Source organism: Pithys albifrons, chromosome 21 (assembly GCF_047495875.1).
Source record: "Pithys albifrons albifrons isolate INPA30051 chromosome 21, PitAlb_v1, whole genome shotgun sequence".
Taxonomy (NCBI): domain Eukaryota; kingdom Metazoa; phylum Chordata; class Aves; order Passeriformes; family Thamnophilidae; genus Pithys; species Pithys albifrons.
In genome coordinates, this window is record NC_092478.1 from 5,629,479 (window position 1) to 5,655,159 (window position 25,681).

At 55.1% G+C, this 25,681-nt stretch overlaps 2 protein-coding genes across 2 annotated transcripts in view; one reads left to right on the top strand and one right to left on the bottom strand.

The window, feature by feature from the left end:
- RAP1GAP2 (RAP1 GTPase activating protein 2) overlaps positions 1-977 on the bottom strand; it is a 52,628-nt gene extending 51,651 nt beyond the window's left edge. Inside the window, exon 1 of the mRNA XM_071574791.1 lies at positions 911-977. The gene's annotated coding sequence lies outside the window, so the exon portion shown is untranslated. The remainder of the gene's footprint in view (positions 1-910) is intronic.
- Positions 978-9,981: 9,004 nt separating this feature from the next.
- On the top strand, positions 9,982-24,752 carry CCDC92B (coiled-coil domain containing 92B). Its single transcript, XM_071575208.1, has 4 exons — positions 9,982-10,091; positions 14,387-14,540; positions 16,675-16,722; positions 18,368-24,752. Exons 1-4 carry the CDS (start codon positions 10,047-10,049, stop codon positions 19,015-19,017), a joined length of 897 nt encoding a protein of 298 aa, XP_071431309.1. The 5' UTR covers positions 9,982-10,046; the 3' UTR covers positions 19,018-24,752.
- The last annotated feature ends 929 nt before the right edge of the window (positions 24,753-25,681 follow it).

Sequence of the window (25,681 nt, forward strand, 5' to 3'; positions counted from 1 at the left end):
ACACAGTATCTGTGAAACGTGGTGTGTGCAAGCGCGAGCCTGATGCCTGCAATCATGATGCATGTTGGATCTGAATTTATACTCTTTGGCATGATTCCAACTCTTGATAAGTCGTGCGGTGTGGACAGATATTGTGTCCCTTCTGCTACTAAAACAACAAGCAGTTTTAAATGAAACAGCAGAGCCTGGAGCACGCAGAAAACAGCAGCACCTGGCAGGATCCATCTCACGCCCTGCATTCACCAAGGATGCAGGCGACATCTCACACAGCCCTCACAGGCTCTGTGGAGCTCCATAACGGGAACACCGGTGCTCTGCCCGCGGGGATGAGCAGGTTGAAGGGAAATGCTCAGCCTGGCGAGCAGACATTGTGCTGCTTCCCTGGCAGGGATGAGCTGCAGCCTTGTTCAGGGACAGTGCGGGGGAGGGTCACCCCAGCAGACCGGCATGGGGTGCGGAGGGACGCTCAGACGGCGTTTTTCTGCGTGAACACCTGGGGCTGCCCAGGACGGAACCCCCTGTTCCCCACCAGGCCCCACCGCCATGACCGCCGGGGACAGCGGGTAGCTGTGGAAGTCTCCTCCTTGAACGGTCAGTATTTAAGAGCAGCGGTGGCAGCCACCTCGCCGTCACCCCCCACACAGGTCCCGCTTGCGGTCCTGGCCCCAAGCCCCCGCACAGCCCCCGGGTTCTGAATCCCTGTCCCAAGCCCCAGCACGGCCCCCGGGTTCTGTGTCCCAGTCCCGGCCCCAAGTCCTCGCAGAGCCCCCGGGTTCTGGTCCCGGCCCCAAGCCCCCGAGCAGCCATCGCGGCTCCGAACGCAGACAGAGAAGCCGGGAGCCGCGAGGGCACCTCTGCTGAGGGTCCGCCCGCGGGGCTCCCGCATGCCCTGCCAGGAACACGTACGTACCGCTGAGGATGGAGCCCCGCACCGTCCCTGCCGCTCGCCGCCTGCGGATCCCGCCGCGGTCGCGATGCCGGCCCCGCGCGGGGCGGTGCGGGGCGGTGCGGGGCGGTGCGGAGCGGCGCGCGCTCCCCGCCCGCCGCCGCGGCCCCGGGATCCCGCAGCGCGCGCGGGCACCGAGGCTGCGGGGGCAGAGCCGACTCCTGCCGCCCTGCCCTGCCCTGCTCTGTCTGCAGCGGCTTAAAGGCAACACCACATCCTCGACGTGGCTTTCTCCTCGCTCCCATCCCAAGGAGCAGGAGCTGCAACAAGCGGCCCGGCCCGGCCAACCGCAGGGCCCTGTGCCCCAGCAGGGCGAGCAGCTCCCCTCCCCGGCCGCAGGCAGTGCCCCGCCGCTGCTCTCCTGTCTGCTAGCACAGCCAGAGCCTGGCAAACCCGGGACCTGAGGAGCCAGTTTGCTTTTGGGCTGCCCTGGGCAACACCCCCAGTCTGGGTAAACGTTTTATCCCCATAAGACAGATGCAGGTATTGCTCATAACTGGCCACTGATGTCCCACAGACTCTCCAGACAGCTCCAGGTAACTTCCCATCCCTCTGGGAAATCAAACACATCCACTGAAATTAACCCCATCAGCAAATCAAATTAATCTAGTGAAATTAACCCCAACAGCACTTAACATTAATTATAAATGATGTTACACACATTTCATTTGCACATGCCAAATGATGCACGTGCATCAGGGTGAGGTTAATACAGCCTCTGACAGCAATTTGCAAAAATTAGTTAAAAATCAATAACCAGCACATCATTTCAGTTTCTGGAAAGCCTCTGCAGTTACAGGCAGAGGAATTGCCATCACGGGAAGCAGCTGGCAGCAGCAGGCATCTATGCCATGGCTCCTGTCGAGGACAGCGGGCCCTTACGTTCCTAGAAGTCTCTTCCTGGAGTGGCTGTCACATCCCTCGCTCCCTCCTCACCCTGTTCCAGAAGCTCTGCACCCCCAGAAACCCCCTCACCCTGCAGGAAGAGCACCCACAGCCCTTCCTGTCCTGGGAAAGCTGAACTTTTTGGGCATTCCCTCCCTCCCTCCACAGCCACCCTTCCACTGTTGTTCTCCTCCATGCAATTCTGGGCAGATAGATACTTCAGGGCTTTAAGGGCTCTTGGAGCAAAACTACTGTTGAAATGGAGAGGGAAAAGCTTTTAGTGTGACAGCCACTCGGGGACTCAGCATGTTCCAGAGCTCTTCGCAGGCCAGAGAACAGATGCTGTGCTCTGTGTGTCTGTAGGCCCATGAGGCTTTTATGTTAATGGTGTTTTATCATCAAACACAGGATGGGAACAGACAACAATGCATATGCATCAGCAGGGAGAGCCATGGCACATGCCTGGGATCCAGCTCCCAAGGGGAGAATTTAAGCACTGAACAAAATCAGGATATCAGAACAGATATTTTCCAATGATCACTGATGGCTGGGCCCTGGCTCCCATTTGGTTTTGAAGTAAATATCAAGTGTGCTGCATGCATAAAGTAGATCCTTGACAGGTTTGTGCTTGACCAAAAGCATGGGAGTTTTAAAGCAAAGTTTGGGCAGACAGGCAATAAGTCCCTTCCACTGTTTTAAACCCAAGGGCACTAACATGGTATTTGCACCTCCTGGTACAACTGCTGCCCCCCGGACTTCATTTTAAAGCAAAGCCCAAGATGTTCAGGTACCACAGGGCTCCCAGATATGCTGGGCTCAGGTGGCCCATGTCAAAACCACAAGGACTTGCGACAGAGCAAGCAGCAGTGGCAGGTGATGTGCCAGTGCTCCCCCCCAGCCCTGTACCCCTCTTACCTGCTGGGAGAGCCCAGGTCTGCCCGACTGACGATGCGGTGCTGGTGGGGTGAGTAGAGCCACTGGAAAGCCGTCAGTGTCCTCTCCTCAATGCGAAAGCGGCCTTCTCGCACGTACCTAAAAATAACACCCAGAGAAACTGAAATATTCATTAGCGCTGGATTGCGGGGAGGAAGCGGCAGGACAGAGGGAGTGGCTGGCTCGGCAGTGCCACTTGGAGCTGCAAGTCCAACACCACACATTCTTCAGTAGGAGCAGAAAATGACCTCACAGACTGTATGCCTGCATCCCTGTGCCATGCCTGCCTGTCCCCCACTGCCCATCAGCTGACGCTCCCACAGGCACATGGCTGTAGCTGGGACAGTGCATTCCTTGAGGGTGACCCTCAGAGAGGGGGTCTCTGCACCTTCTAGATGGGCATCTGTGGACCCACTGCCAACTGTAGCCTCTGTACAGCTCACAAACCACACGGGACCCCTGGGCCAGACCCACGAGCACCCATAACTGTCACATGTAAAAAAACAAAGAGTAAACCTTTCCAAAGCACTGCAGGATATTCCCCTGTAAAGCCTCGGGAGGCAGATATACAGCACCCCCTGTTCATTACCACCACCCTGGGGCACAGCCTGTCCTCAATACCCACTTGCCCTTCCCACACCAGCCCTGTCCTGAGGCTATCAGTGGCTCCAAGGCCAAGCTAATGCCTTTCGAGCATAATTTCAAATGTCAAGCCAGATGTTGAGGCTTATTAAGTAATATTCAAATGATGAATTGTTGATTATGAATTTGATTAGAGAAGCACGGATTCTCTGTCAAGTGAGAAAAGTCTGGTAACCACCATTGTTCCCTTCTTTTAAAATAAAATCCTGCTGCCTGCCTCCATCCCAGCAGCCAGCTGCACTTCACATACCCTGCTCTGAACATGAAAATTCATCAGCAAACAATTAATAATTTAAAATCCCTGTGGTAGTGGTTGGAGACACAAGCACACACAGCTGCAGTGTCCATGAACCTCAGCCAGAACGGAGGCAAGCTCATGTCCTCTCCTCTGTATGTGGATGCTCCAGGAGGTTCATGCCCAACATTAACTAGACGGATCCAGCCACAGGACCCTGATGGGGCAGAGGGGGCACACTGCAGTGTCATGAGCTCTGTGCAGCCCTTATGAACCACTGTGCTGCTGCTGGGCTCTGCTGCCTGCCTGAACCCCCTCTGCCCAGCCCAGTGCTGTGGAGTCCTGTGGAGCAAGGGGTGCAAGAACCTGGACCTCCTGATGCAGCTAAAGGAAACCCAAAAGGCTCCTTGAGAATCCCCAGCACAGAGTGACCTACCAATTTTCTTGGTAAAAGCAATCAAGCATGGCGCAGTCCCAGTGCTCCCTGCAGCTCAGGTATAGGATAACCCCGCACAGAGCAGAGGTAGGGAAGGCAGAGAAGCCAGGGTGTCCCTTGGGAAGTGGGGGGTGAGGCAGTGGAGATGTAGAACAGCCAGGCAAAGCAGACACTGTAAGAGTTTGGGTCTAAGTGTCCAAAGAAAAAAGTGTCCTTGGCTGCAAGAAGGGGGAAGAAGAGAGAAAAAAAACAAAACAAAACAAAAGAACTTCAGTGACTCCCACTTTGGCTACTCGCCCGGGATTGCAGGGCTCCCACCCACAGTTGGGGCTCCGGCACTCAGCCCTGGCCTGGCTCAGGCTCTGATCCCTCCCAGGAGCTGCCGGGGCCAGCCTGGGCCCCATCCCAGCGCTTCCATCAGTATCGCCGCGGAATTACTCAGCCAAAGCCTGGCATCGTCGCAGCGCCCTGCTCAAAAGTCACAAGCTTCGGACGTCACAAACTGCACAATTCAACATAAAAGAATACAGAGAAAGCTTGTTCCCAATGTCAGCCCGTCCCGGCTGCTCCGGGCACCGCCAGCGCCCTGCACCCATCCCTGCAAGACAGAGCTCGGAGCCGCCTCAGCACCCCACGCGTGTCCGGGGAACTCTCCCAGGGTGGGGGGACCCCGGCATCCCCGGCACGCTGCCGCTCCCACGCTTCCTCCTGCGCGGGCAGGGCCGTTTCCCAGACGCAGGAAGTCTTTGGCATCCGAATCTTTTGCCTCTACAGAACCCCAAAAGCCAGCAATCCCCCTCCCAGCACGGACCCGCCCTCTTCCTGCATCCCCGCGTGTCCCCCGCAGCTGGAGCAGCCACCCCGCCGGGAATCCCCGCACCCGGGACGCCCACACCCCCACAGCCGGGGCTGGAGTGCCCAACAGCATCCGAGATCCGGGGCGAGGTCCCGCATCCCCTCAACCCCACCCGGGGGCACCCCCCCCCCCCGCAGGGGTTCCCCTCCTCTCCCCGTGTGGGAGCACCCCCCACGCCAAAGCCCAAACCCCCTCATAAACTGAGCTCCTCCCGATCTCCCTCTCGGGTCTCCCTTCCCGAGCCTGCTGGGACGCCCTGGCCTCCGCCGCACTCACCAGCGCACCAGCTCCCACCGCCGCTCCCCTGCCGCTTTGCCCGAGGCCATCCCGGGGGGCCCGCTGGGCGAGGGGGTCAGCCTGCACACCCCGCTCGGAGCCGGCAACGGCTCCTCAGCACCGGCCCCGGGGCTGAGCCGGCTGCGTTGGCTCCTGCGCTCCCGCCCCCTCCGGCGCCCGGGGGGACCCGGGACGGGGGGGGTGCCTCGGTCCCGGGCAGGTGCGGGGGGGCCACACCGCCCTGCCCGGTTATGTAAAGCGTTATGCAATGCCCCTCACCGGGGCAGCCTCGAGGGACGGCCGAGAGGGCTGTGGTGGCAAGAGAAGCACACAATGCCCCCTGTACCCCTCTGTGAACCCCAAAGTCCCCCACCGACGAGCTGGATCCCACCCGGGACGCCAGGGAAATGGACGTTTTCCAGCCTTTTAAACGGTTAGAGCAAGTCTGCACCGAGCATCCCAGAGTGCCTCCAGAACAGCCACCGAGGGAAAGAAACCCCCAAACGAGCCCCTGCCAGCCTCCCCAAGCCCTTCCCTCACTCCATCTCTCACAAACAGTGTGCAGGCGTGAGTGGGGGCTTCACCAGTGCAGTCTGGGGGCTAGACCCCATCCCTACTTCTGTCACAGTCCTTGTTTAATGTGAGAGCACCCAGCCAACTCACTTGGCAGTACTGGCAGAACTATTCTCCCATAGATTCAAGGATAAAACCTGCCTGAGTCAGAGGTTCCCCTCAGGAGCCTCTGGGCACTATGGGGGTCTCAGGAAGCAAACCAGGAGCACAGTGTTACTTCAAGGAGCTTCAAATAACACTGAAAACTGTTTCTGAAAATGATGATGTTCTGGACCTAAATCCTCACTTTTCTGATCTTTGAGAACTTAGTTTCACAGCTCAGCAAACCCAGGTGCTGCATGCACAATCCAACAACTTCATTTAAACTAAATGGCATTAATTACTCAAGCAAATACCTATTATTTGTAATTCTGAAGTCCTGCTGTTGTTGGGCAGGGCAGCAGTAATGGGACGCAGGGGGAGGGATGAGAAGAGGCTGAAACTCACCCTGCTGCCCCTGGAGCCCAGGAGCTGACTCAGCCCTGCTTCAGCACAACGATTTTTGCAGACCTCAGAGATTTAGAAATAAAACCAACTTTTATTTTAAAACACTTGAAAAATTGGGGGAAAAAATCTAAAATAATGAGAAAGATTAAAAATTGGTGTGTTCACATATCACAGACATGATAACATGAAGGGACAAATTGCATTGCTTAGCTCAAGCAAATATCCTTATGAGTAGATATTTTCCAGTCCCCGTGGAAATGTTAAGCTAATGTTAAATTTATTAAAACCCTCCAGCTTTTAGACTTTAAGAAGCCTCTTATTAGGTTCTTCAAAGCAATTAGAACACACACACACTATGTTTCAATTAGGCTGAAAAATAATATTTGAAGCAAAGTTAAACTCATTTTTAAATTAAATGCAAAAAATCCCCCAATAATTAACGCGGGGATGGGAAGGGGGAAGCTGTGGTCTCAAAGCACTCCTGTAGTCAGCCTGGAAGGGCGCGGAATTCAGGTTTAACTCCAGTGTACACGGGATGCAGATCCCATTAGGAATCAGATGTTTATTCCAGGAATCCGTCATGGCAGAGGGGATCTGCGCCCACCCAGCAGAGGTCCTCGGCCACATCCAGGCTCGCAGGCAAGAGCTCCATCCCTCAGCCACAGCAAGAAGCCCTGGCAGCACCGGAGCTGCAGCCTGACGGGAACGTTACCCAGTGCCACCCACACCCACGAGGCCGCACGGGCGCTGCCCATACTGGTGCTGGTGTTAGTAGCGATGTCCTTACCGCTGTCCACATTGGTGCCAGTAGCGCTGTCCTTACTGCTCTCCACACTGGTGCCACTGCCGCTGCCGCTGCCGGTGCCACTAGAGGTCAGTGCCGGCACGGAGCAGCGGCGGCCGTAGCGGCAGCAGCCGAGCCCAGCCCCGCTCGGCGGAGCTGCCCCCCGCAGCCCCATCCGCAGAGCTCGCATCCCTCATCCCACATCCCACATCCCTGCATCCTCACATGCTCGCATCCTAGATACCCACATTCCACGTCCCCACATCCTGCACCCCTCATTCACACATCCCCGCATCACACATCCTGCATTCTCACATCTCTGTATCCTCCATCCCCTCAATTTCCACCAGTCTCACTCCAGGGGAAAGGCCACGTCGCTGGAGCAGAACCTGGGGCCGAGGTGCACAGTGGGTCCCCTAGTGTCTGCTGGCCCCACTGCTACTCTGCTGCACGTTGGGGTCACCGCGAGCAGAGGCTGCCAGTGCCCTCATTGAGGCGCAAGGCAGTGAGATGTCTCCCAGCTGATGTACAATGGGCTGGCTCTGTCCAGCTGCTTCCAGAGTTCACCCACAAGTCTGTACCAGAAACAGGACCCCACAATTCCTACTGAAATGGCATTTCTGCCGGCTTTGCATTGTTATATTGATCACAAACAACCTCAGACCTGTTCAACAAGCAGCTCCTGTCTCTTGGAGCAAAGGAACAGGGAAGGGTCACAGCAAACCTGCAGTGCAGAACATCAGGGTGGCTGGAGGCATCAGCAAAGGGATTTTCAGGTCCTGCTCCAAAAAGCTGCCAGTGAAACCAGTTGTAGAACTGGTGATGGAAAACAAGAACAATAAGCGTGCATCAGTTTGACGACAAGCTGCCAGGTGATCACAGTGGAGGCAGCTGGCATTATCCTGTGCCATGCTGGGTGCAGAGGATGTGTGGTGCTCTGCTGCCATCCATCGCAGCAGGCTGCATCCTGGAGCAATGCCCTCATTTAAAGAGCAGCCCTCTGTCCCTGAGTGGCTGACCTTGACTGTTCTATCCAGTGGAAAATCAATGAAAATTGTACAAACCTCATGAAACATGATGCACTCAGACATCTCCTCTACCCCCATGTCCCCCACCTCCTGTCTGTATTTCACTGCTACTCAAGTTAGTACACAAGTTAGGGGAAGACATAGTGAGACATTAAAAACACCCACACGCCCCAAACATGGCACATTGCCCTGAGAGAGACAAGTGATACCTTGGCAAGCATTGACCTGATGGTCATAAATGGATGAAAGGGGCTCCTAATGAGACAGCAGTTCTTTGAACAAGAAAGGCTTCACTCTCCTTCTTCACACAGGCATCCATTGCCTCTTAACAACTTGCCTCAGAGAAAACAAGTTGAGAGGAGACTCACACAGGAGATGGCTTGACTGGGTGAGCATTGGGAGGCCCTGAAGCTCTCGATCGTGCTGGCTGAGGCTGCAAGTAGATGTCTGAATAGCTCACTAGAGATCAGCTGCTTGTGTGTGCATGTGTAGACCCTCAGATCCCACTGCTCCTCTTTTCTCTGGATTTAATGATTTCTCTCTTTGTGTGAAATAAACTCAATCTCCATAGGCAAGCCCTAGTACCAAGCCCAGCCTTCCTCTGCTACCAGCCACAGCATCAGGTGAGGGTCCAGTCCTCAGCAGTTACCACACAAGAGTGTCACAAACCCTCCATATCACACATGGAGCATGTGCTCTGCTGCAGGCACAGAGCAGTGTGTTGGCCATGAAATACCCTCAGCCACTCTGTGGAACACAGGCACTCACTCAGAGCCTGGGAGCACCCAAGGGGAGGAAAGGATGTGGGATGGCAGAATGATACCACAGACCATACCCTGTGGGCTGCCCTATAACTCCTCCGTGTGCTGGTTGTGCACTGGTACAAGCAGAATTGCAGTAGTTTTAATGTGAGGATTGCAGCACAACCCAGCTGAGCATCAGAGCAGGAACACCGCACTCTCTGTGGCAGATTTGGGTTTAAGGGAACGGGGATCAGCAGACTGTCAGCTGACGGGGAGGACGCTACCATTTCCTTGCGCCGTCACTGCCGCGCAGCATGGAACAGGCCACCGCATCCCAGCCTTCCCGCTGGAGCAGAGGCGCAAAGGATTGAGTCATCTTTGAATGTGGAGCCCCAGCTGGTCTGTGCACCGCATACAAAAGGCATGAGGAATCAGTAACCACATGAGTAAACAACCTTTTTTCACTATCTGACCGCAGCTTTGCTTGTTTGACCCACTGGTTTCCTGGCTGCAGTCGGCAGCGGCCCACATTTGACTCCCATCCTCCCCGAGTGGCGGTAACACCGCAGCCCCGCCAGGGATGCACCGTCGCTGCCTTCCCCGCAGTCCCCCAACCGCCGCTCTGTCCCCCTGGGGCTGCTCGGGGGGTCCCTGCGCCCGGGGCTGGGCGGGCGGCGGCAGGACCCGGCGCGGCTCCGGCCTCCCGCTTCAGCACCGCGGACAGCGGCGGGGAGCAGCGGCGACCGCAGGGGCTCGGGGAGCGGGGCCCCGGGACCCCCCGGGCAGCAGGAGCGGAGGCACGAGGGTCCTCGGGGAGACAACCTCCGCCTCACTGAAGGTCCGGGGAGCAGGGCCCCGAGAGCCCCGGGGATCGTGACCCAGCCCCACCGAAGATCCAGAGAGGCGGGAGCGGGGCCCTGAGGGTCCCGGGGAGCGGAGCCCCCACCTCACCGAGGGTCCCGGGAAGCGGCGCCCCGTTCCCGATGCGGTTGCCCCTTCAGCGGCTCCCCCCGCCCGGCTCCGGGGGAGCGTTCCCGGCGAGGGGGTCTCTCCCCGGTCGCCACCGCCCCCCGCCCCGGCGGAGCTCCCCAGTTCCGGTCACGTTGCCGCCTGTTTACGGGCGGTGGGGCCGGGCCGGGCAAGGCGGGGCCGCCGCAGGCAGCGCGGGCAGCGCGGGAGCCGGCGCGGCCCCGGCCCCGGCCCGGCCCCGGCCCCGCCGCCCCATGACGCCCAGCGGGCGCCCCGCGGGGCCCCGCCGCTCCCCACAGGTAAGGGACCGGGCGCGGGGCCGCGGGGCGAGGCGGGCTGGCGGCGCGGGGCCGGGGGGCTCGGGGCCGCGCTGCGGGGCGGGTGGGGTCCCCGGGCGGTGGGGCCGGCCCCGCTGAAGTTGGCCACAGCCCCGCTATGCCGGTTCTAGAAGTTGCTGCTCCATTACGTGACCCCGCTGACGGTGCCGCTCCCCGCGCCGCAGCGCCGGTGCCCGGCCCGCCGGCGGTGTGTCCCCGCTGTCCCCCTCCCGAGCCCTGCCGCGCGCTGCGGAGCTCAGCGCCGGGACGGGGCAGTGCCGCTGCCAAAGCCCCGGCGTGCGGGCGGCACCGGGAGCGCCCCTAGGCGGGAGGATTGCCCCGGAGCGGCGGGGACGGGCCCGGTTCCGGTCCCGACGCAGAGCTCGATCCATAGCGAACCCCCCGTAGCCGGGAGCAGAAAGCATGGCCTTGCCTTCAGCATCCGCAGCCCCCTGACAAGCCCTCGCTGGGGCTGTTCCTCAGGCGGTTGTGCTCAGACAATTGTGAGAAAACACGATAATTTATAATCAACGTCTGTATTGATTTTATCTGTAAATAGATACTGACAGTTAATGAATAGGAAACAGCACTCCCAGTGTAATTCTGCCTCTGCTGAGATCAGGGAAGGTTTCCCACTGACTTTTCCAAGGCCGAGATTTCACCTCTGGTTTCTATTCCTGGCATTGCAACTGCCTCTGTGACCTTCTGCAAGTTTCTGAGCTTTGTGCTGTCTGATTTCCCTACATTTAAAGACACAGTGGCTTCGTGGCATTGCTGTAAAGTTTTTCTTTGTGTTCTTTGAGCTGTAAATACTAAGCACTATGGATTTCTAATGTGTATCAGTGTTTATTCCTGTGTATGTTTTGATGTAAAGGAGACGGGGTTGCTGGCAACCACAGCAGGATAAATTATCGACCTGTTCCTGCAAACCTCATTTGTGCCCTGTGACTCTCAGCTCCTTTGCCATTTGTGGGGAATAATGATCACACTGATAAGGGCTGGACCTTGCTGTGATGGTGTGTGTGCAGGGGTACGTGGACATGTAGTACTGCATATGCCTTTCAGATGCATCATTGAGATGCAGGATTTTTCTTGCGTCAGAGTTTTGGGATTCTGATTTGCATTGAACAACAGACTTCAGCAGAGTTTTGCCCAGGAAGCAAATTCTAAACCAACCTGTCTGGGCAAAGGAAATCAGCTCTTGACAGACCTGCAACTGAATCGGTCATTGTTGCTACTCCCAGAGGCTGCTTCAATCTTTAAATTGGGAAGAAATTGTGAATCTCACTGGGCTTTTCCAACAGCACTTTGAAACAACCAGCTGAGATCAGGACTCCCAATGTGTTTGTCCCAAAGGTTGTGGTTGGGTTGCATGGTGAAAGGATAAGGAGCAGGGGGAAAATGTGGTTTAGAGGCAGAGGCAAGCCCACAAGAAGGTTCAGCAGTTGAGACTGTGCCCATAGTCACCCTGTGTGGAGAAATGCAGGGGCCTGAGCCCAGCACTGGCTCAGAAGTCCTGTGCTCAATTTCTTGGATGGTCAGCAGGGGAACCTTGTTCCTGGAAAGCTCTCAGTGATGGATCAAAGGCCCTTGGATGTCTATTCTCCAAAACTGGAGAGAGCTGTTCAGCCAGAGCTGAGCAGGGGCCAGCTCAGGCTGTGTCACCTTTGAACAGGGGCAAACCCCGCTGCTCAGCTGATTGCAGCCTCCTTTCCAGCTGTGTACATACAGGTACAGTTCTCAAAAGCACAAGGACACAGAGCATTCTTCAAGCTAAAGAGGACTATCACTTACCCTTGGCTTTTGTTATGAATGAGGTTGTTTTCTGGAGTTGTAAAAACTCATCCATAACTCTTCAGAGTACACTGTCATTCTACGAGCTTCACCACCAGTTAGTTGTTTGGCAAGTTAGAACTAGTCTGGGAAAGAGAAGCAGCAGCTACAGCAACAGGGCATGGATCAAAGCAGGGGCATCCAACCTCATCCCTACTTGCTGCAGTACAGCAATCCTTTTGGGAGCCACGTCACCTATGTGGAGCAGCAGGAGCCAGAGGGAGGGACAGCTCTACTCGCTATGTTTTGGTTCTCCTGTCTGTGGCACAGGGTGAAGGTTCCTGCCTTTATTCACTGCATAGACTTATGGTCATCACCAGTGTAGATGCTCTGAAGCCCTTGGCACAGGTAACTTTGACATTACTAGCTGGGAGCTGCGGTGGCTCTCCAAGTGTTAGGTCAGTCAGCAACAGCAGCTAATCCTTTTTAACTCCCAGCACTCCCCAAGGATCGTGCTGTGTGAAATGACCAAAGGCAAACATCGAACTAAAGGCTCAGGATGCTGCTGCCATCCCCACTTGACTTTGGAAGCAATGGAGAGAAGGTTCCAGCTGCTGAGAGGCTGGTTCTGAAGGCCTGTGGGGTAATGGGTAGACACTGCCTTGGTGAGGCAAGTGCTTATCTGCTGCCCTCATAACTTTAGGGATGCTCAATTCCAGATTTGTTTTTCTTTGACTTCCTTTACAGCTTGATATTTATCAGCTATTTATTTTTAAAGGAAAACTTTCATTAGTTAAAAAAAGGAGTAATTTCCTACTTAAAGGGAGAAGGGAAAGTTCAATGGAAAATTTGCAGCCATTTCTACTAAAAGACTTTTCAACTAGACAGAACAAAGTGCTTGAAAATAGCACTATGTGTCCCCCGGGCTTTGGCCAACCTACTTTCTGATGTTTCCTGAGAGGAGGTACCACAACTCCCATCAATAAGCTGCTCTGGTGCCCAGCCCATCACAGCCAGGGCTGGCAGGAGGGTGTATCTGTGGTGTGGTTTGCATCCCTGGTCTCTGGCAAATGACAATTAACTCCCATAACTGTTGCATTGGCACCAGGACATAAAGCCCTTTGAGGGGATGACCAGGCCAGCTCCAGCTCCTGGCACAGCTGGGTCTGACCCCTTCAGTAGGGACAACTGCAGCAGAACACAATTTGGATCATTTTTACTCCTTTACATGCCAGTTGGGTGCTGCAACTGCCTCCAATCACCCTGCACCCCACACTTCATCAAATAGAGGAACATGGAGACCTGACTGAAGAGTTATCACAAACCTGAAGAGCCTTTGCCAGGAACAAAGCTTTGACCTTGGGGCACTGCCAAGATTGCTTACTGTAGGACTGAGCTTAAATGCAGTTTGATCAATTCTGGTTGCACAAATTATTTTAAAATGCCCTATGTGACCATGCCTGGCATGCCAGAACCATGAGCCACACCACACGCTTGGTTCTGGAGTTTCTGTAGAAAGAAAACTGGAGTCAGATGTGGATGAAGGAGGGAATGGAAGCAGCTTCCCACGGACAGAATGGTGCACACTATCCCTCAGGCTTGTAGCGCAATGTCTTCCCATAGCATTGTTTAGGTTGAGAAAACCTCTCTGGACCATTGAGTCCAGCCACTCACCCAGCACTTTCAGGTTACTTTGGTTTGCTGCAGCTTTACTCCTCCTGAGCTGGGTGTGGGGAGCAAGGACAGATTCCACACACCACAAAATGTTATTTCCCAAGATTAAGGATTCTTTCAGGAGTTATTTTTATCTCTCTGTGCAGCGGCACAGGTGGGTGGCTCATGCAGCTGCTTTGCCGAAGCTGTTGATGACACATGGTGCTGGACCCGCAGCCCGGCTCAGCCACCCAGCACAGACTGCCAGCAGCTCTTGTCTGCCAGGCAAATTACCAGGGAAGACGTTTCCTCTCCTGGAAGACAGTATGACTGTCCTCGCCACACAGCACTGATCGGGTTAGACGGAGCATATTGTATTTTTCACGTGCTGGATCACTCGCTGCAGTTACTGCTGCATAATGTGTGGCTTGTCAAGCGAGAGCCAAAATCGTCTCTGGTGCAACTCCCACCTGGGGATGGTGGGGAGCAATCCTGTCCCAGATGCATCCTGCTCAGTGATAAAATATTTCCTGGGGCAAAATTCAGAACAGAAATGGCTGCTGTGATGCCAAGGTCCATGCAGCACCATTTTCTGCCTGTGCAGTCTCTGAGCAGGCAGGATGGGAGCTGACCCCACAGGCACTGGGTGGTGATAGGGCTGGGGCCATTCCCTGGGGATCAGCTTGGCAGGGCTGCCTCCTCCACAACCACATCCCTGTGGAAAGGGTAGAGAAGAGCAGGCATCACTCTGCACCCGCAGGCTGTGCCCCTCACAAGGGCTCTGGGGTTGGGGCTTGCAAGCCCTATGTGCTGCTGCACATTCAATCACCAGCCATCTCTGCTCCCCACAGGCCTGGACTGTGAATTTGGTTACGATGGAGACAGTGTCCCTGGAGCACCAGATCCAGAGCGTGCAGCGACACATCGCCTTCCTGAAGAAGGAGCAGATGGAGCTGCTTCATGACCTGCACCTGGAGATCCTCCGCTTGCAGAAGCACTGCTCAGGTGAGCATTGGGATGGCCACAGCATCTATGAGCTGCCTGCTCACAGAGCACCTTGGGCAGGAAAGCTCCTACTGACTCCCCAGGGTGCTCACACAGGCACCTGGAAGGATGCAGGGAAGGTAAGCACCAAACCATAGCGCAAGGTTCGGGGCCCTGCCAGGCTGTGGCTGTGGGGTGCACAGCTGCCAGCTCCCAGCTCACAGCCCCACTGCAGCAGTGTCACCCTTCCCTCCAGCCATCCCCACAGGAGACAGCTGCCCGGCCTCCTGCCACCACTGAAACTCATTCCAACTTGTGCCATTGCTCTCATCAATAATTCAGCCATAGCTAATTACTCCTTGTCTTCCAGCCGCTCGTCCTCACAGATTCCTGGGAAACAAAGACATGTCTGCACTGATAAAATTGGCTGTTTCCCCCCATCCTTTTTGAGCTTTTGATGTTCTGTTTCATTGTTTTAATGGCCTCATCTACAGCCTCTCCAGACAAGCAAGACAGTGGATTTTTTCTGCCTAAATCAGGCTGGAAGGGTCTGTCCCCAGGGGCTGAATTGAGCCCACTGCACAGTTGGTTGTCAATGATCTCCCCTTCCCAGTGTGACCCATGGACAGCCCTGTCTGGTTGGAGGGTTCCTGTCCTCCCAGGTGAGCTATGTGGTTCTGCAGTGCCCATTCTGCCAGGAGTGATGGGGGCAACCCCTGGGTAGTTTTAAGGTGACTTTGCTGACATTTGAATGCTATTATCTGGGGGCCTGTTTGCAGGAGGAAAGTGTAGTCAGTAGATCAGTTTTTCCTCGCTGTGGCCCCACAAAGCCATGCCTGCTGCCCTGGCACTGTTATTTCCAACTTTTTCACTACCTGCTTTGCCTCTTCAAGGCACCCCTGTGGGAAGGGCTCTGCTGCCCCTCAGGGTTCATGGGGATGGTACTGGGGCAGGTCCCTACCAGCCCACATGGCTCCAGCACAGAAGCTGAGACCCCAGGCTGTGTGCCACCCCAGCACTTGCTCAGCAGGACAGCATCTTTGGAAATAGGGAACTGCTTTGGTTTTCATTTGAAATACATCTGAGACTTCAAACCTACTATTTTAGCTTCAGAAAAATAGCACAATGGCCATTGATTCCCACCGGGGCTCTCAGGAACACTGAATGCTTTCCAGAAACTGCATTACATTCTTGGGTACTTCTGCCTTCTCGCTACAGATTTGTTTTCCAAGACAGACAGGCTAAACAGCCTGAGCCAAGTGTTCCGTTTTGGGAGGATGGCAGTGATGAGGATTAGAGTCAACATGAAAGCAGATTAAAAGAAAAATGTAGGGCAAAGATTAACCATTTGAACTCATTTTCAGTGGAAAAAAAAACCCCAAACAACTGAATGCTGCTGCTGCCTCTCTCCTCCCCTAGTCAGGGGAATGGTGGTGGTTGGGTGGGCTGTGATAATTAATTCAAAAGATACTGTCTGTAAGAGCATGCAGGCTAAAGTGAACTCCAGAAGGTCCCTGAGCTGCCCTTTTTGAGCTGGTGTTGTAGCACGGGACTAAGCAGAAACCAGGCAGAGAGGAGACAGCATGTCAGAGCTGAGCAGGCAAGAAGGGGCTGCAGCTCCCAGGATTTGGAAGGGATTTGGAAGCTCCACATTGCCCTGGAGCAGGGCAGCATCCTTCTGCAGGCACATTGTGCTGGGATGAGGCAGTCCCGCTTGCGTCATGCACAGAGGCAGCAATCAGCCTGGAGCAGTAAATTATGAAATGCTTCGGGTGGCAGCTTACACTTTGATCTATTTTCAGTCCATTGCTCTGTTCTTTGTCCTGATTTAAAACACTAAAAGTGGTTTAGCAACTCTCTTAGAAAAAGGAAGGTATTGCCAGAGGAGCGGAGCCTCCCTCTCTGCTGTGAGATAGGACCCACGGACACTGCCTTGGCCACCAGCCTGCTTAATAACATAAATTGCCAAAACTGTCTGTTTTTAGCTCACCTGTGGCTGGTGCACTGAGATGGCCCTGGTTCCACATGGACTGCCAGGCAGAGGCAGCACAGCAGCCTCTGTGATGTCCAGTGCCCTGGAGGGAGCAGAGGGAGACACGAGGAGCACAGGATGGGTGGGATGCTCCTCCTCAGTCCTGTTCCATTTTACTTACAGAGCTCACCCATGACCTTGAAATGAAAGAGCTGGAGGCCCGTCAGCAAGGTAAGAGCACAGGTTTGGTCACGAGATAAAGGGGAGCATGTCTGGGTGTGGGGGCCACCTGAAGAGCATGGGCCAGACAAGACACATTGAGGCTGTCCAGGATGGAACATGGTCCTCGCCTGAGGGAACAGAGGGGCTGAGGGCAGGGCTTGGAAGGCAGCATGCAGTTCACAGTCTCCTGGCAGCCCAATAAATGCTGGTGTTGCCCAGGAACCCTGCAGCCGGCAGAGGATGCTCTGTGAGCAGCCTGGCTCCTCTCCCTCCTCCATCCCAGGGATGAAACAAACTCCTCCCTGGCATTGCCTGGGCACAGTTCCTGGCACTAAGCCCCAGCTTGTGCTGCGTCCTCAGCGCCAGGGCTGGCAGTGCCAAGGTGGGTGCAGGCTGCTCTCACTGGGGCTGTTGGGGTCCTTGGCCCTTGCCCAGCACTGTGGTTGGCTCCAGGGTGATTCTGCTCTCCCAGCCCCACCCACAGAGCCAGGGGCCACTTCCCTGCACCAGTGGGCTCTCTGCTGGTGAAAGGTCTGGTGCCCAACTCACCAGTTGCCTTCAGAGTGTCTCCAGCCACAATGCAGTGAGACCCACCCATGGTCCCTGCCCATCCTTCAGCCTTTTAGAGCTGATGAAAACGATCATTTTGCCATGTTTATAGGACAGCACCTCCTTTATGATGCCATCAAATGATTGCTCTTCTAATGCCACTCATGCAATAATTACTGCCTGCAACTGCCTCCCTGGGACCTCATTATAAAGCGTTTTCCGTCTGCAGCAGCACTGAGGAGCTCAGGCTGTAAGGACTGTATTGTAAAAAGCAGATTATTGCAGAGGATGGCAGCAGGCCTGGGCAGGCCAGGGAGCGTGGGCAGGTGCCAGCCTGCACCCTGCCAAGGGCTGGGTGTTGGAGTGGGTGGCTGGGGCTGCTTGGGGCAGGAGTCCAGCCCAGCCCTCCTGCTGCCCACTGAGCTCAGTCCCTACACCCCAAGGTGTGAATCCACCTGCCTAACTGGCCATCCTGTGCCAGGATGGGGTTCCCCAGAACCCATTCCTCCCTCCTGGCATGGAAGCTCCTTCTCTGCTGAGCACAGCCCAGCTCCTCTGTAATTCTGGATTAACATCTCCATCCTCATTAACTGGGCTGTGGAGTCCTAGGGCTTGAGGCCAAACTTGAGCTGATGGTTTCCCTGAACCATTTCCTTTTCTCTCCCAGCCCATATACTCTGCCATACCCTCTGCACAACTCAACATCACTTTCAGAATGAAAAACCAGTTACCTTGGGAAATTTTAAAACTCTGGTTTAAAGAAAGAGATGTCAGCTTCCATGGCAACAGTGTCCTCCACTGAAACTGCTTTTGCTTTCACCCTGCATTTGGGTGTTACAGATGGCACTGTGTCAGTGGCACCATGGCTCAGGGCTGATGGGTTTCCTGTGCCTGTGCTGGCAGAGAGCCCGTGCTTGGGCAGCTCAGGGATAGTTTTGGAGCCCCAGCTCCAAGAAGCACTCACACAGCCTCAATGGCACTGCTGGGACATGCTGTTACCGTGGAGTGGTCAATAGTCCTGTGCTGGGATCACAGGGATCTGGCAGGAGCGCTGGGCTGAGCTCTGTCTGCCTCTTCTGACCCTTCTCTGTGCCTTGACTTGCAGATGTCCTGGACCGGGAGCTGGAGGAGAAGTGCCGGGTGATGGAGGCCCAGCTGCAGGAGAAGGAGAGGGACAACCTGGAGCTGCGCAAGGAGCTGCAGCACAAGGAGACACTGGTGGCCGCACTGCGGTCCAGCCTGCGCAGCAAGGAGCGCCGGTTCCTGGAGGAGCTGAAGCGCCGGAGCCACCGTGTCACCATCCTCGACACCGAGCTGCAGAAGCAGACGGAGGCGGCCGCCTACCTCTCCCTGCAGCTCCACGCCACGGCCCAGCGGCTGCCGGGCCCCCGGGCAGGAGAGCGGCCGCCCCCAGAGCAGCCCCCGGCCGAGGGCAGGCCCCGGCGCCGCGGCCACAGGGCGCCCGCCCGGCGCCTTCCTGGGGACGGTGCCCGTGCCAGGGACCTCGTGCAGGAGGATCATGACGCCATGCCTGACCCAGCCCTCTTCCTCTACACGTCGCGGCCACACGCCCCGCAGCACCTGTCGCCAGAGCCCCCAGCCCAGCCCCGCGCCTCGGCCAGTGCCACCGCGGCCTCCCGGGTGCAGAGGCCCCCACGGCAGCCTGTGCAGGAGCCAGTGGCCAGGGCCAGGTCGGCCAAGGGCGAGCCCAGCAAGAAGTCCAGTGCTCATGGTGCCCCCCGGGCCCAGGAGTAGATGGTGAGGGGACAGCATGGCCCAACCGTCTGGGAAGGCCTGAGCCTGGCAGCACTGAGGCGGGCACCGGCAGAGGTTTTTTTCCCCCCATCCCCTCAGAGGGGGAAGGGGCAGCAGAAACCTGATGCCCTGCACGCACCTTACACCCACAGGCAACCAGGGGGGACTCCTCTGCCCGAAAATCTGAGCCAAGGGTGTCACTGGCAGAGCTGCAGGGCAAGGGAGCACCGAGCACCCAGGCTACAGAGGTGACATGGTTGAGTGCCTGCCCAGAGCTTCCAAGGAAAGAAAGAAAGAGAGAAAATAAAAAACAAGAAGCATTTCTGCAATGAGAAGATCTTCCTGCTGCTACCCTTGGAGTGGGCACCAGGTGTATTTTCCCCATCCAGGGGTTTCAGGAGGTGCGTGTGCAGCAGCAGTGGGCTGTAAGCGTGTGGCTTGGCACAACAGGATGAGCTCAGCCAGGCCTCCAGCCCTGGGCATCACCGGCACCGGGCTGGGTTGGAGAGGACCCAAGACATCACCAGGAAGGTTCTCCAGAATGCAGGCAGCTGAATGACAATCGATCCTGTGGGTAACAGAAGGATCCCTTTCCACAGTGATAGTGCCACTGTGCCGGACGGGTCCCATCCCACACTCACTTGCACAGTGGTTTGCCTGTCTCCAACACGGATTTCCCCCACATTACACTCACAGACAGGACTCAAACAAGGCGGCTGGACAAGAGCTAGGAGGGAGCACCAGTCCCGCCAGACCCACCATGGCTCCTCACCCACCACACCTGGGCCCCTTCATGTGGTGCTGGAGCAGGGCTGTGCCCTGTGCTCCCTGCACAGGGCTCTTGGCACCAGCATTTCAGTCCTTAGTCACATCTAATAGCCAGGCCTGTCTTTCCTGCCAAGGGCTGAGCAGATCCCCAGTCCTCCCTCACTGCCTCCTGTCCTTCCCAGCACAGCCGCCACAGGCAGCCACCTTCGCCCTGCTGGGGCAACCTTGCACGATCTCCAGCCAAACCGTCAGCTTTACAATCTATTCCCTGGGTATTGTGAAACACTATGGAGGGGAGGGCTTCAGCACCCAGGCAGGGCAAAGGTCTCACCATTTGTGGGATTTGTGCTGCTTGGGGCAATCCAAGGGGCTGGTTTCACCCCAGCGCATGAGCTGCCAGCCCTGGCTGGCCCAGCTGGGACCTGACCCCTGTCCACAGTGAATGCCCTGCCTGGCTGGTGGGCAGCAGCCTCCCACAGGACCCTCGCTGCCTCCATGGCTGTCATGGGCAGGAGGGAGCTGGAGGGTGTGATCAGACTCCGTTTCCTTCCAATTCACTTTGAAATCTCTTCAAAGATGTCACCCTCATAGACTAGTGAGGCTTGGCCTGCCCGCACTCAGCCGCAGTGTACCCATACAGTCAGAGCTGTCTATTTTTGTAGTTCAATATTTATATACTCTATTAAAATGCTTTTATGAGATTTGCAGCAGCAGTTCCCAGACCAGCTCTTTGGTAAAAATGAACCCTGAAGCATGCAAGCTGCACTAGCAGGGCAGAATTTAGCAGCTTTTCTACCTTTTCTTTGGCTGTGATGTGAATAGTCAGGCTTTGGAGGGCAAGACCCCTCTTGCTCCCCCAGGGCACCCCTGAGGGTTTGGACCCCCCACTCTCTAGCTGCTCCCATGGTCCCTAACACCCCTTGGTTTGGGAAGGAGTCCAGCAAAGCCATGCTGGGCAGAACCTGCCTTGCAGGGTCCAGGCAGCAGCCACCCTGCCTGAAGGCTGGCCAAGGTGTGCAGCTCCTGGGTCACAAAAGCTCTAGCAGGAAACTTTTGAGGCCCCTGACGTACCTGTTGTTGCTGCCTCAGGAGCACAGGGCCCCCACCTGCCCTCCCAGACTGTCATCACCATGGGAGGCTTCACAGAGCACATCCAGGGCACTCGGAGGCTCTGGCAGAGCCCTGCATGTCCAGGCTGCCTGTCCAGGGCTGGCAGGGTGCAGGGCAACACGAGGGGCACTGGTAACATTCCACTGGTCTGTAAGCACTGGCTCCAGTTGCACAAGAGAGAAAACCCTGAGCCTGGCTGCCAGCAAGGCTGTGGGATGCTTCTCACCTGTTTCCCTTTGTACAGTGATCTAAGGCAAGTTCTGCCGTGCTCCCGCTCTGAGGTGAGCCAGGTGTGCTGGGGACCCTCCTGTGTCACCCACACACAGGAGCAGCAACTGGGGGGTTTGTCAGGCATTGCATGAGCAGCCCCAGGGCTGCAGCATTGTGGTTCCAGGAGTGTCATTCCCATGAGGTGCCCTTGACCTCTGGAAATTGCTTTTTCTCTCAGGTTCTGAGAGATTCTACTGAGGATTTGTCTCTCTCCTCTGTTAAGGTGAGAGAGGGCAATGCACGTCCCTGCGTGCTCAGCTGTTCCCACAGCTGTGGTGCATGCAGCTGCTTCCCCCATCCTTCCTAGACAATCCCAATAGATAGATATGATGCATTTTTATTACAAACTCCTTGATGAGATCATGGAGTTCATGACTGACTCAAGCATTGAAAAGGGGAGGGAGAGGTATGATCCTTCTTCTATGTAAATACCTTCCTAGCAATCATCCATAGTGCCTAGTATGTAAATGAAGCAACCCTGTCTGAGCTGCAGGATCCTTTCCTCTCCACCACTAATTAGCGGCTTGCTCAAGGAGTTGATCTCATTGCCAGTCCCCCAATGCTTCTCCCTCTTCCTGATGCTCCTGGGTGGGCAGCTGGGCAGGCCCGGAGCCCTGGAGGCCACAGCTGGGCAGGCAGAGCTGCCTGCAGCAAGGGGGGTGTTTCCCAAAGGGATGGAGCACCCCAGTTCCCCCTTCATGCCAATGTAATGTGCTTGGAAATTAGTTGCCAGGGCAAACCCTGTGCTTTCCCCTGGGCACATTTGCCTCAGAGCAGGAAGGATCAGCTCCTGCGTGTTGTACCTGCTTCAGTCACTGCTGCTTTTCTTGGGGAGTAGGATAGCTCTAGAGATACTATATATACACTTATATATATATATATGTATACATACAGGCACTTGTTTTGAAGGGAAAACACTGTATGATTGTAATAGAAATGATGTTGAGATAAATTATTTTAATCTTTGTATTTATATAAAATGATCAAAAAGATCGAAATGATGAAAAAAAAGATCAAAAAGCCAGTGTTCCTATTTTTTACTGAGAAGACTGCTGGAGACACTGCAAGCCTGGGAGCTGCTGTAGCCCAGGGTAGGGCCTGCCCTCCCCTCCTTGGGTGGGGGGGCTCTCACAGACCCCCACCTCGCACTGTAAATGAGCCCTTAGCCTGTAAGGTGTAACAGGGATCTTTAGGTGCATTTAATCCCTGCTCCAGACTCCTTGGGAGTCCAAAGGGTGCACACAGATTGGACCTACACCGCACACTGGAGAGCACAGACCAGGAGTGCAACCGCCAGCACCTACGTGCTCTGTATGGAACGGGCAGTGTTTGATGTTGACTTGTAAAGCTTAATGATTAGACTGGAAATGGAAGCATAGCAATAACGCTCGGTTGTTAAACAACGTCTCATGTGCGGAAACCACCACGTGCTGAGAGCTGTCTGCAGATGAACAGCCGGGCTCCTCTCCTCTGCTCCCCCTTTCACTCTGCAGTGCTGCAGAGGCTCATGGATTTGATGTGTTGGGTTTGCTAATCTCTCTTTTCCTTATTGTTATTGTTGTTTTTCCCAGTGTTGTCTCAGAAAGTGATAATCTCAAATGCACCTTGCAGTAGGTGTGGGGTGAGCAGTGGATGGGTGACATGTGCCTGCTGCACTTGCTGTGGGGGAACCTGTTCTGGTGACAGGGTACACACTCCCCTGGACTTATTTTAATCCCAGGCAGATTGGTCAGGAAGTTCTTCCTCTTGACCTTTAATTAAAAAGCCATATTTTCTGAATGTGTTTGCTGGGGCTAATCTAAACGCTCCTGGCTGCATCCTTCCCATCCCTGCAAGCCTCCTGACCTTCCCGCTACTTCATGGCTGTGTGCAGACACCATCTGCATTGAGGCCAGGCCCCCTGCTTGTGGAAGCTTTGCCCAAAGCAGAGCCCAAAGCTTTCTGTGAACCACCTTATGGCAAGTGAAGCCAGGTTCAGGCCCCAGCTTAATGGACACTCTGGAGGGTCTGAGGGGTGGTCTCTCCTGGGTGCCCAGAAAAGCTGGTAGCAACACAGAAAGAAACATCCTGCCTGGAATGGCTGGAGCTGGTGGTGTGCAGGGATTACTCTGCTCTGCACAGTGCATCTCCATGCACAAGTTCCCTAAAACAAGCTTCCAGGATGCAGAGGAGCAGCCAGCTCTCCCCAGGCTCTCCCCACCAGAAAGGTAAATTAGCAGCACGATGAGGGACTTTCCTTTTTGGAGCTTAGGTGAACATTTCCAAGTCGTTGTATGCAGCCTTGTGAACTGGCTCCTGCTGCCCCAATGAAGCCACACCATCCTGCCTTTTTCCTAGAACACCAGCCCTCATGTCCCAGCAGCCCTGACAAGCCAGTGCGGCTGTAGTGACGCCGCAGCTGCCTCGGTGCACGCCTGTTCTTGTCACTCTCTTGCACTGTCGGTGCCTGGCTGCCAAGTCCTACAGGGAATGCAACAGGAGGGGAGAGAACTCCCTTACGCCCATGGGTTGCCTCACGCTGTGGATAAGATCAGCAGTGCCAGTGTGCCAGGCTGTGTGAGCAGGAGGAGCTTGGAATCGATGAGCACAGCAGCCACGGAGGAGCTGCCAAACACCACGACCTGTAAAAGCACAAGGATCAAAGCGCTGTGTCCCCTCTGTCAGAGCTGCCCTTTGCTTTCCAGGGCCCCATTTCTGCCTCTGTCTCCTCTCCTCCTGTCCTGCAAGGATGCTGCTGTCCCAGCCATATGGCAGGACGGCGCCTCTGGACAGAAGGACACGGAGGGTAACACTCAGTACTGCCACCACATCCGATCCCTTCATCTCACCCTCCCTCCCTTCTCACCTTCAGGCAGAGACAGAAGTGCAAAGCTGCCAGTGTGCAAGAGGTGCACCCAAGCCGCACCCAAGTGGCACCTGGTCCTCCCCGACAGGGTGAGGCGATGCCTCCTGGCTCTTCCCAATAGACTTCCAAAAAAAGCTCTCCTTTCCCATCATTGCAATTATCACAGAAATTAGACTATTAGGCCATGGGAATCCCCCAAATCTTTGCATGTCTGAAGCAGCAGACCCTTTCTGCAGCCCTATGGGGAAAAGCACTGTCTGTATGTTTCAAGGTCCCTATCACCTCAATCTCTGTCAAGGGTCTAACAGACCTCCATGTGTGGGGACATCACCCCTGCCTGGCTGGAGCTGTGCTGGGGTGCCAGGGAGGGCTCTGGCCGAGGGAAGAGGAGGGCAGCACTCCTGGTCCCAGCTCCCCTGGTCCCAGAGCAGCTGCAGTTTTGTTTTAGCAAAAATGTTGTCCTTGGCTGAATTTGAGAAGCTCAGTGAGAACAATAAACGCCTGTGCCTCGTGCTGGGGAGCGCCATGGAGGGACAGATGCCAAAGGTTTGACACTGCTCTGCTTTATTTGAATGTTCATTTTGCTACGTCACCATTATTTGCCAGGATGATGTTCATGTTGACTTTGCTTTTTAACCAAGTGCTTTTCAAAATATGTTAACACCCAGAGACTAGAGTATGGAGCAGTACTTTAGGAATTGTTGTAATATGCCTTTTCTTAATAAAGAGATTGAAATCTGCAGAGGGTTGTACTGTCCTGCCTCAGCACCCGGGACCTCCAGCCACAAACCATGAGCATCTCTGCCTCCGTCCCAGGACTGGCTCCTACCTCACCACCTGGAGCCCCTTCAGAGCTCTGAGAACTTACAGGGGGCCTGCAAGTAATTGGGGGGGGGGATCATAATCAGGGCCTGGAGTGACAGTCCAAGGGGGAATGGCTTCAAATGGAAAGAGGGCGAGGTTAGATGAGATATTCCCTGTGATGGTGGTGAAACCCTGGCACAGGTTGCCCAGAAAAGCTGTGGCCACCCCAACCCTGGAAATATTCAGGGCCAGGTTGGACAGTGACACCAAAACCCAGGAAATTAATTCTTCAAGCAGTTTGTTAGGTTAGAAAGTCAACATTGCTTTCTTCAGTGCTGGGTACATGGGGATGGCTTCTCTGAACATGTGTGCCAATTATCAAAACTTGTAACTATTTAATGCATTTTAGCAAAAAAAGGAGTTAGTGTTCATTGGCTACAAGCTACCCAGTTCTCTCATTAATTAGTATTCCATCTTCTATTGGTTAATTATTCCCTTGCTTCTCATGCTTATTAGTCCACACACTCAGTTTCTCTCGAGTTGGTGGGTTTCTTGGCCTGGTGGTTGCAGATCCTGCCAGAATGACCTTTTTCCCACTTGGGCTGATTTCTGCACAGCGACTGAGTTGGTTTCATTAGTTTCTTCCTTATCTTGGGAGTCCTGCCAAATGTCCTTGTGGCCTGTAAATTTAGCATTCTTTATGTTCCTCCCCCAAGTCTGAGATCACTGAAGCATGTCAAGCCCTAAACTTTGTTTTTGTAACAAATGTACATCACTTGGATCTTGCTTGTTAGCTGTTGTCTGTTTCACAGATTAAATCTCCCTTCTCGTTGATTAGATTTGAAAGTTACAAAGATCAAACATCAA